This window comes from Priapulus caudatus, unplaced genomic scaffold (assembly GCF_000485595.1).
Source record: "Priapulus caudatus unplaced genomic scaffold, Priapulus_caudatus-5.0.1 Scaffold511, whole genome shotgun sequence".
Lineage (NCBI taxonomy): Eukaryota > Metazoa > Priapulida > Priapulimorpha > Priapulimorphida > Priapulidae > Priapulus > Priapulus caudatus.
The window spans coordinates 183,325-192,757 of NW_014577572.1; the positions used below are offsets into that span (position 1 = coordinate 183,325).

Below are 9,433 nucleotides of genomic sequence, written 5' to 3' on the forward strand. Positions count from 1 at the left end.
CCTCGGAACGTTGCCACATCTGGCTCATCTCCATGTGCGACTCGGCCACTATTCGGTGAGACATTAAGAAGGAAACTGTACATTGCAGATGCTACTTTCTACGTGTATAAAGGTAGCCTTTTAAAAGGTTTAAATAAATGGGTGGGTGCATTACTACTTACCTGCAGATTACTGCATTTCGCAATAGTCATGGTCATTGCATGGATCTGTAATGCAATCAAAAGAAAACAGAAAACTGAAAATAGCATGAGTTGCATAAAAATTCAGTGCATTGCATAGTAAGGGGAGGTTTTTATATTTCAATCATGCTTATTAGTATACATTGTGTGATGTAACATATTTTATGTGAGATTTAACCTTGCTTTTTTGTTCAATGAAATTGTTCAGTTAATTAATAATCACATTATACTCTGATAATGCTTTCTTCTCACCATTATTGCTGCGGTATTTTTTTAGATGTGCAGTTGACTGCAGGTACTTCAACACTTGTCCATTCTTCGCCATTAGCTTGGCCTTTTTTCCCATAGAGGTGGAGGACCTTGTAAGGTCTGGTATAGCTTTTGCCAAGGGTCAGGCCTTTTTTGTTCCTCTTTATCATGTTTACTTTGAGGACTACATCCTCTTCTTTAATAGGACTCGCCTAATTATGAAAATACCATGAAAAAACATGGTTTAAAGTAACACTATTATGGTTCTCGCAAGTCACGTTAGACGTACGCCTGACGTCAGAACCCTCTTCTGTGCATGTGCATCACCCAGTACGCTTCGCAGCGTGTGTTGTTGATTAAACCACAACTGGATGATGCTCATGCGCAGAAGAGGCGTCTGATGTCAGGCGTACGCCAAACGTGACTTGTGAAAACCGTGATAGTGTTCCTTTAATGGTATAATTAAGGCTTTGAACATTAGTAACTTAGCATTTATGATAAGCTATGAAAACGTATTTAATAAATTAATGGAAACTAACTGATTTTCACTTTCATTGATTTTCAAGGTCTTTTCTTATAAATAAAGTACAAAGCAGCATACAGTTTATCTATTATTCTCGCATGTGTGTGGGTCTGTGTGCGTAAATGTGTAAGAGATGTATAAAATAACTGTACTTACTTTCCCCTTGCTGCATCTTTCTGAATGCTTTCTTTTGCTTTGATTGAGCTTTTTCAATATTCACCCTTGCTGCATTTTCACACCACTCCTTTCTTTTGCTAATTTTTTCCAAGTGCTCTTCAATTGCACGCATGGAAGAAGGTACAATTAAACTTTCCTGCAACTAAATACAAAGTAGGTGAAAAACGTACCTAGCTTTGGTTTTTTTGGTGGCTTCCGAACGAATAATGAAAACATAGAAAACGTGGATATATACAGGACATTTTGTGTTCGGCGAAATGTTTTTACAAGTAATCTAACTTGATGTGTTGCAGACATAAGGTGTTAAGCACAGCGCAAGAGTCATTAACCCAAGGGATGCTTACGCTGAACACAGGAGCACATTTCGCCTGACCACCGTTTATCATGCCACACCTGCGACAAGCAAGGTGTAACTCTCGACCTCCTATAGTAGGTTATTCCTCCTGCGCTGGCTGTGATCGGGGGCTGGACAGCACCGATAGGGAAAAGTCCCTTCCCAAGGAAGAGTAAAGAATAATAATAGGATTTCTCTCTGGGTAAAATACACACAGCACGGGGTATAATTAGGTACGGTCTGTCACAGCAGGCTGGCTATGGTCAGAACAGCCCCTGTATTGGCTGAGAGCGGCTGCTCCCAGGAACGCAGCGCGGGCTGTGCGGGGGAGAGAAACTAGATCGCGTGTTATCGATATGACGGTTGCAACTTATAATAAACTACCTAATAATCTTACTCTTAGTCTATGTGTTTGACCATCGTTTAACCTGCACTACGATACACCACCTCAGCACGACCCTACACACTTAATTAATGTTACAACTTGCACTTGTGATTAAAAAACTAGCGAGTTATGCACCTCTATGTCACTTCCCCCCCCCAATACAAAGCTGGCTACGGGCCTGAGTTAGGGCATAAGCCCTTTGTGTACATTTCACATAATTTTACCAATTTTCTCAATGTAGTGCTTTCAGCCGCGCTATGCACAGCATCTATCGTCGTCGTGCTATTAGTTTAGAAACTTTCTTATGTTGATATGTTGCATTGAACAGGTTTTCTAATTCGCAACGTGGTAATCATACGTACCATGAGTACCATTACGCCACAGCTGGAGCTGTCATGTTGCAACTGATGGACACAGCTCGTGATCGTCCATTCTCCATTATTTTCTTTGTGATGTCGCAGGAAACCTCTGTTAAATGTAAAAGGTATTGAATTTTTTGCTCTCTTATTGATGTAACACTTTCTATTAAAATTTTACATAAACACAAAACATGCAAGTAAATACAAAAATTACGTACATTTATGGTAACACAACAGTTGTATAGTAGTTTCATAAACCTTAATCCGACATGGTTATATAAAGGCCAAACCTCATTACATTTATGTCAGGCAGCGTTTCCCTGGAGTTATTTAAATCTATGTATATTCAAAAGCCCATGTAAGTATGTATATGTCTGAATATACTGAGGTTGGTCAATACCATGTTGCGTTTCTATAATTAGCAACAGCATTGTGATGATCAGATTGCAGGACAGGACACTTAGTTATAGATACCTTCAGTTGCGCAACAGTTTGTGGGTCATGCCCGCATTTTCCCCAAGACTGTTGTAGTAAATCAATTTTTTTTTCTGGATCAACAACCTGAAAGTAATATAAGGCTTACATCAAAATGGTTTTAATTGGAAATGTACAGCCATCATCATTCCTTGCAGTGACATGCTGTTTACTTATAGCATCTGCATGTCCAAAAATATAGTGGGAAAATGGTGACATTTTGACATGATGTAATGGTATTTTAAGTTAATTTGATGGTATGTAAATGTTCAACATAAATTTACATTAACATTATATCCCCAACATAAGCAGCAAATTGTGCCTCCTGTGAATCCATCCTCCAACCGTAGACTATATAAATCTATCTTTGATATTTCTTCACCTTCATATTGCTTTAAACGCACTCAAAAATATAGCAAAGTAGCTAGCAATCTGATGTATTACAGAACTCCAGAGACGGCTAGCTTCTAAAGAATGGTGCACGGGTCACTATATCAATTAGCAGACATAAAGCTGTAATAGTTGCATACCACCAACAACCAGTGACATCCTCCAGTGTTAACTGGGCAGAGAGTTCTGTTGTGCGTAGAGAGCATCATGTTCTAAAAATCATACAAATTCCTTGTAAGCATGTTACCTTACATACGCATACAATACACATTCGTGTATTGTATATTTTCATGAGATTACATGTTTAAAAATACTACTGGTGTTAACTGCCTGTCAGAAATGTGCAGGTGTGCAAACAATTTGTTGGATGTACCTTATGTTTAACAGACAGACTCCTGTAAATTCCTTGAAAAATCTGGCCAACAGTCACACAATTCATGGCATGATACTTCTGCAAGAAATTGTTCCAACAATTTTTTAATATAGAGGTTTAACATTGACTTAAGTATGAGCAGGTAGTATGTGGCTGTTGTGAATGTATTTTAAGAATTCCTGGATATTAGGCAGTAACGTTTTTTACATATGTTTTTCACAATATTACCTTGGCTTGGGCCTCTTTTATGGTGATTGTCAAGTACCCATCGATGACTTTATCATTTAGCCACTGGTCCGGCATCAGCGTGGCGAGATCCGTGTTAAACATGGTGATTTTACCACCTTCTGAGTTTAAGACAGCCTCAACTCTGGTGAAATCAGGATTTTTTGTGTGGAATGCCCACATCTTTTGTATATCTGTAGTCAGTCAAAAGAAACAGTGTATAAGAAAATCAATTAATATCAGGCTTAGTGAAAAGATTGGTGCACTGCTTTGCACTAGTAGTACATTTATCTGCATTGTCATTTCTAAAAGAACAGAAAAATTTACCCCATAAAACTTAACATGGTGATTGGATATGGTTTACCTTTATAAAAGCACGGAACTGCTTCCCTGCTTTGTTCTGTCCAATCTTTCTTTTTGCGATCTAGCCAAACACCATGTATATTGAATGAATATATTAGGTTTTAAGTTCTGGAACTGGGTTGGTACATAATGAGTGCATATCAATATCCTATCACCCATTACCTGAAACTCTGCTACAAGCAAAAAAGACAGTGAAATTTGTTGTTCCATCCAATATCTCACTAGCTTTTAACTCTGTTTCTCGATTCTTCACTTGGTTTATTTACCTGAATAGGGCTGTTGGTTGTCCAGTAGTAGATCGGGAGCCTTGGCACGTTGCCACATCTGGGTCATCTCCATGTGCGACTCGGCCACTATTCGGTGAGACATTAAGAAGGAAACTGTACATTGCAGATGCTACCTTTGACAAGTGTGTTGCGGTGCACTATGCTCTGTATTGTCTAATTACGTTGATCGTTAATGCTGTTTATTTACTTGAACAGGGCTGTTGGTTGTCTAGTACAGGCGCGGATTTAGGCCGGTTTGCACCGGTTTCCAGAAACCGGTCAAACAGGCTGGGGGGCTTCAGAGATTGTACCCTCACAAAATTCCACCAACGAATGCAACGAAAGATAAGCCTCATTTTTTTAATTCCCGGGGGGCATTATGCACCGGACCCCCCCTAGCTGTGGGGCTAGAACTTATTTGCAAACTGGTCAACCCAAAACCCCGTTCTGGAGATTCCGCCCTCTGCAGTAGTGGATCGGAGGAGCCTGCGGTAACGTTTGCCCACAGTTCTGGCTCATCTCCATGTCGCGATCGGCCCACTATTTCGGATGAGACATTAGAAGGGGAAACTGTACATTTGCGGATGCTATCTTTCTACGTGTATAAAGTGGTTAGCCTTTGAACAACGGGTTTAGAATTAATATGTCGGTGGCGTGCATTTACTATCCTTACCTTAGGCTAGATTACTGCATTTTCGCACATAGTAATGGTCAATTGCATGGAACACCTGTAATGCAATCAATGAAGGAAAAACAGGTAAAACTGAAAAATAGCCATGAGTTGCATAAAAAATCTTCATGCATGCCATAGTGAAGGGAGGTCTATTGATATTTCAATTCATTGGACTTATTAGATATACATTGGTCTGGTGATGCCTAGATCAATATTTTAATGTGAGATTTAACCTTGCTTTTTTTGTTTCAATGAAATTGTTCACAAAGCTTAATTTAATAATGACATTATTACCTCTGATAAGGGCTTTCTTACTCCACCATTAAATTGCTGGCAGGTTTTTATTAAGATGTTGCAGTTGGGGACTTTGCAGTTACTTCAAAACAGCTTGGCTCTTATTCTTAGCGCCAATTAGCCTTTGGCCTTTTTTTTCCCATACGAGGTGGAGGACCTTGTATAAGGTCTGTATAGGCGGTTGCCAAAGAGGTCAGGCCTTTTTTTGTTCCTCATTTATTCATGTTTACTGTTGAGGGAATACATTGCCTGTTCTTTCAATAGCGAACTCCGGCCTAATTATTCACCAAAATAACCTGCTGAAAAAACATTGGTTTAACAGTAACAACTATTAATCGGGTTCTCGCAAAGTCACGTTAGAACGTTTATGAGCCTACGTCAGAACCCTCTTCTGTGCATGTGCATCACCCAGTTGACGCTCGCAGCGGTGTAGTTGTTATATAAAAACCACAACTGGATGACTGGCTCATTGCGCAGAAAGACGGCGCTTCTGCATGGTTCAGGCGTACGCCAAACAGTCGAACTCTGTGAAAACCCGGATAGATTGTTTCCCTTTAATGGTCAATAATCATAAGGCTTTGACATTGCTTAACCTAGCCATTTATGAGTAAAGCTATATAAAAACGTATTTAATAAATTAATGGGCAACAACTAACTGATTTATCAACTTTCATTTGACTTTCAAGGTCTTTTTCTCATATATAAATAAAGTACAAAGGTCAAGCCTACAGTTTATCTATTTAATTCTCGCATAGGATTGGGTCTTCGTGACACGTAATGTGTAAGTAGATGGTAGAACAATAACTGTTACTTACTTTCCCCTTCGCTGCATCTTTTTCTGAATGCTTGGCTTTATGCTTTGATTAGCTGTTGGGCAAATATTCACCCTTGCTGCAATTTTGTCACACCAATACCTTTTCTTTTCTAATATCTTGTTCCATTGAAGCTGAAAATTCCCGTGAATGAATCTCTTCAATTGCAACGCATGCGAAAAAAGCGTACCAATTACACTTTTCCTACCAAACTAAATTACAACAGTAGGTGAAAACGTACTCTAGCTTTTGTTTTTTTTTTGGTGGCTTCCGAACGATAATCTGAGAACATTAGAAAACGTGGATATATACAGCGACCATTTCCTGTTGTTCGGCGAAATGGTTATTTACAAGTAATTCTAACTTGATGTGTTTGCAGACATAAGGCTGCTGTTAAGCACAGGGGCGCAAGAGGCATTAACCAGAGGGATGCGGTTTACCGCTGAAAAAAACACAGGGAGCACATTTCGCTGACCACGGTTTATTGGCATGCCACACGGCGACAAGCAAGGCGTTACTCTCGACCCATCTCTATGGTAGGTGAATTTCCTCCTGGCGCTGGCTGTAGATCAGGGGGCTTGGACAGCACCGATAGGGGAAAAGTCCCTTTCGCCAAGGAAGAGTAAAGAATAATATAGGATTTCTCTCTGGGCCTACAATACACCACAGGCACCCGGGGTTTAATTTAGGTACGGTCTGTCCACAGCTAGGCTGGCTATATGGTCAGAACAGCCCCTTGTAATTGGCTCGAGGAGCGGCTGCTCCCAGCGAACGCAGCGCGGGCTGTGCGGGGGGAGAAACTAGATCGCTGTGTTATCGATATGAGGTTGCAACTTATAATTAAACTACCTAATAATCTTACTCATATCGTGTTTGACCATGGTTTAACGCTGCACTTACGATACACCACCAACCTCAGCACGACCCTACACACTTAATTAATGTTACAACTTGCACTTGTGATTAAAAAACTAGCGAGTTATGCACCTCTATGTCACTGTCTTCCACCTCAACTGGAAAGCGAGCCTCTCTGTGATGCATGAGGTAGAATGGTGAGAACTTTGTAGAATGCTGCGGTTTGCCTCGTAATGCAAAAAGTGCCGCATCTAGTACCACATCCCAATTGTCTTGATTCTCATTCACAAGCTTTTCCAGTATTCTATATCATCAGAAATAATTGTGAAGATATGGCTATGTCATACAATATTACATTGAGAAATTTCTTTTATTGACACCATATGTTACTAGTCGAAAGGAGATTATTTCACCAATCAATACATACTTCTTTATGTTGCTGTTAGTTTTCTCGTCCAACCCATTGGTTTGGGGATGATAAGCTGCGGTCATCAAATGACGGATGTTTAAGGTCTTGCATATGTCTTTGTTGATCTGGTAAAAAAAAAATAAATAAACTGAAGCATTTTTTACTTTTTAAAAATTACTTTTTTATACTGTCTGTTTCCATATCAAATTTATTCCTATTTTTGTGAGTACAACCAACACAAAGGGTTTTTGACGAATTTACAATATCCCTGGAACATTTACTCAACTGCATTGATGAATTCCTTTCCCAGGTCTGTTAATATTTTTTGGGTGGTCCCATGCCTATAGATGACCGTCATAAGACAACTGGCTATTGTTTCAGGTTTTTTTGTCTGGCATGGGAAACGCTTCCGGCCATTTTGTGAAGTAGTCTGTACACGTGAAAATGTACTTGTTTCCATTCTCGGTTGTCTTCAGTGGGCCAGGAAGATCAACACCCACCATCTCCCATGGCTCTGTCACCTGTTAAACAAGTACATATATAATAGTGATTAGTTAAGCAATGTTTAACTGGCTTTATAATATGTTGCTAAAAGTAAAATGCTCATCTACTTTTGAGTGTTGATGAACATATTTTTTCATTCTTACAATAAACATGTTTTATCTTATTTTCGCAAATCTTCTTGTATTACAAAATTTACTTGTATTGGTGTATATTTTGATTCAGTCTTTATAGATACTGATGCTGACATTTGACATTGATCACATATTGATACCTGAAAGAAATGGACTTTATCGGTTGAGAATCTTGCTTCATTATTTCACCACCTAACTGCATCAAAACATGTTTATATGAGAAAATGGCCCTTTTATTAATAGGTAAAAATACCTACTGGCACTGGTTACATTATTTAAAACTATATTAATTTTCATAGTGCTTACCAAGATGTGCATATACATACCATGTCTGCTACTGTCTTGTACATGCCTTTCCACCAGTACCTTTGAGCTATGGCCTTGTAGGGTTTTTTCCGTGTCTGTATGTCCTCCTATGCCAGAGGCATGAAATTCATCCAAGATCCTCCGGACCTCACTTCTACGTACAACTTTTCGCTCACTGTCTCTGTAGAAGAGCTCATTTCCTAGAGAAGAAATACTTGTAAGTGTAATTTGCATGTACATTGTAATATATACATACATTACTATTATAATATATTAATAATATATTAAAATTAATTAATATTAAAATTAATTAATATAATTAATTATAATATAATTATTATATTATTGTAATATAATATACATTGTATATTGTAAATTGTAAATGTACATTGCAATGTGTTCCCATCCCACAAACTCACAGAAACATTTCATAGTTCAACTGATATTTTCAAAGAAATTATAACATCTGCATTCTGCATACCTTCCAAATCCCATTGGTTGATACAAATCGCATGACTGAAACTGTTTTATAGTGCATTGTGACCCTAACCCTAACCCTATTAAAAATAAAAATAAATTAATTGTTGTAAAAAAATTATTTGTTGTTATTAAATTGTTGTAAATAAATCATGTAAATATTTGCGTTAATTAGGAAAAAATAGTTAAATGGATAAAGATAGAAAAATACAGAAAACAGATAAATAATAACAAGAGCCGCAGAGCGTCTGGGCTCATCTGAGGTCTGTTGCTACGGTTATAAACGTAACATTTAAATTGACTACGTCACGAATTTTCCATGGTAAAATTTGTAAAAAAAAAATTGCCATTTTTTATATTAAAAGTAAGAACTAACGATACTAAATATATCCTCAAACTCTCACCTGATAAAAATGTTTTTACATTGGTTAAATTTGCAAAAATCTAGTCGATTTGGTAATTTCTGTTGTCTCGCTCATGCACGCACGCCGCACATACGCGCTCACGCACCCACGTCGCACACACGCGCTCACGCACCCACGTTGCACACACGCGCTCACGCACCCACGTCGCACACACGCGCTCACGCACCCACGTCGCACACACGCGCTCACGCACACACGTCGCACACACGCGCTCACGCACCCACGTCACACACACGCGCTCACGCACACA

At 38.8% G+C, this 9,433-nt stretch overlaps 1 protein-coding gene and 2 long non-coding RNA genes across 3 annotated transcripts in view; 1 reads left to right on the forward strand and 2 right to left on the reverse strand.

The window, feature by feature from the left end:
- Positions 1-1,506, forward strand: part of LOC106811179 — a 1,538-nt gene extending 32 nt beyond the window's left edge. Inside the window, exons 1-3 of the long non-coding RNA XR_001394114.1 lie at positions 1-55; positions 457-546; positions 1,422-1,506. The exon at positions 1-55 is cut by the window's left edge and continues 32 nt beyond it. This is a non-coding gene — a long non-coding RNA (uncharacterized LOC106811179). The remainder of the gene's footprint in view (positions 56-456; positions 547-1,421) is intronic.
- A 404-nt stretch (positions 1,507-1,910) lies between these two features.
- On the reverse strand, positions 1,911-7,677 carry LOC106811178. The gene is made up of 4 exons (XR_001394113.1): positions 7,627-7,677; positions 7,359-7,465; positions 7,064-7,235; positions 1,911-1,982 (listed from the first exon to the last, which is right to left on the reverse strand). It is a non-coding gene; the product is annotated as an uncharacterized LOC106811178 (long non-coding RNA).
- Positions 2,239-3,777, reverse strand: LOC106811176. Its single transcript, XM_014814720.1, has 5 exons — positions 3,672-3,777; positions 3,444-3,521; positions 3,211-3,282; positions 2,681-2,767; positions 2,239-2,315 (listed from the first exon to the last, which is right to left on the reverse strand). Exons 1-5 carry the CDS (start codon positions 3,771-3,773, stop codon positions 2,286-2,288), a joined length of 369 nt encoding a protein of 122 aa, XP_014670206.1. The 5' UTR covers positions 3,774-3,777; the 3' UTR covers positions 2,239-2,285.
- Positions 7,678-9,433: the final 1,756 nt, after the last annotated feature.

Coding starts and splice junctions, on each gene's coding strand:
- LOC106811176 (XM_014814720.1), bottom strand. CDS start 3,773: ATGTTTAACACGGATCTCGCCACGCTGATGCCGGACCAGTGGCTAAAT. Junction 3,522..3,671: donor TAAAAGAGGCCCAAGCCAAG/GTAATATTGTGA, acceptor AATTTCTTGCAG/AAGTATCATGCCATGAATTG. Junction 2,316..2,680: donor AAACTGTTGCGCAACTGAAG/GTATCTATAACT, acceptor TACATTTAACAG/AGGTTTCCTGCGACATCACA.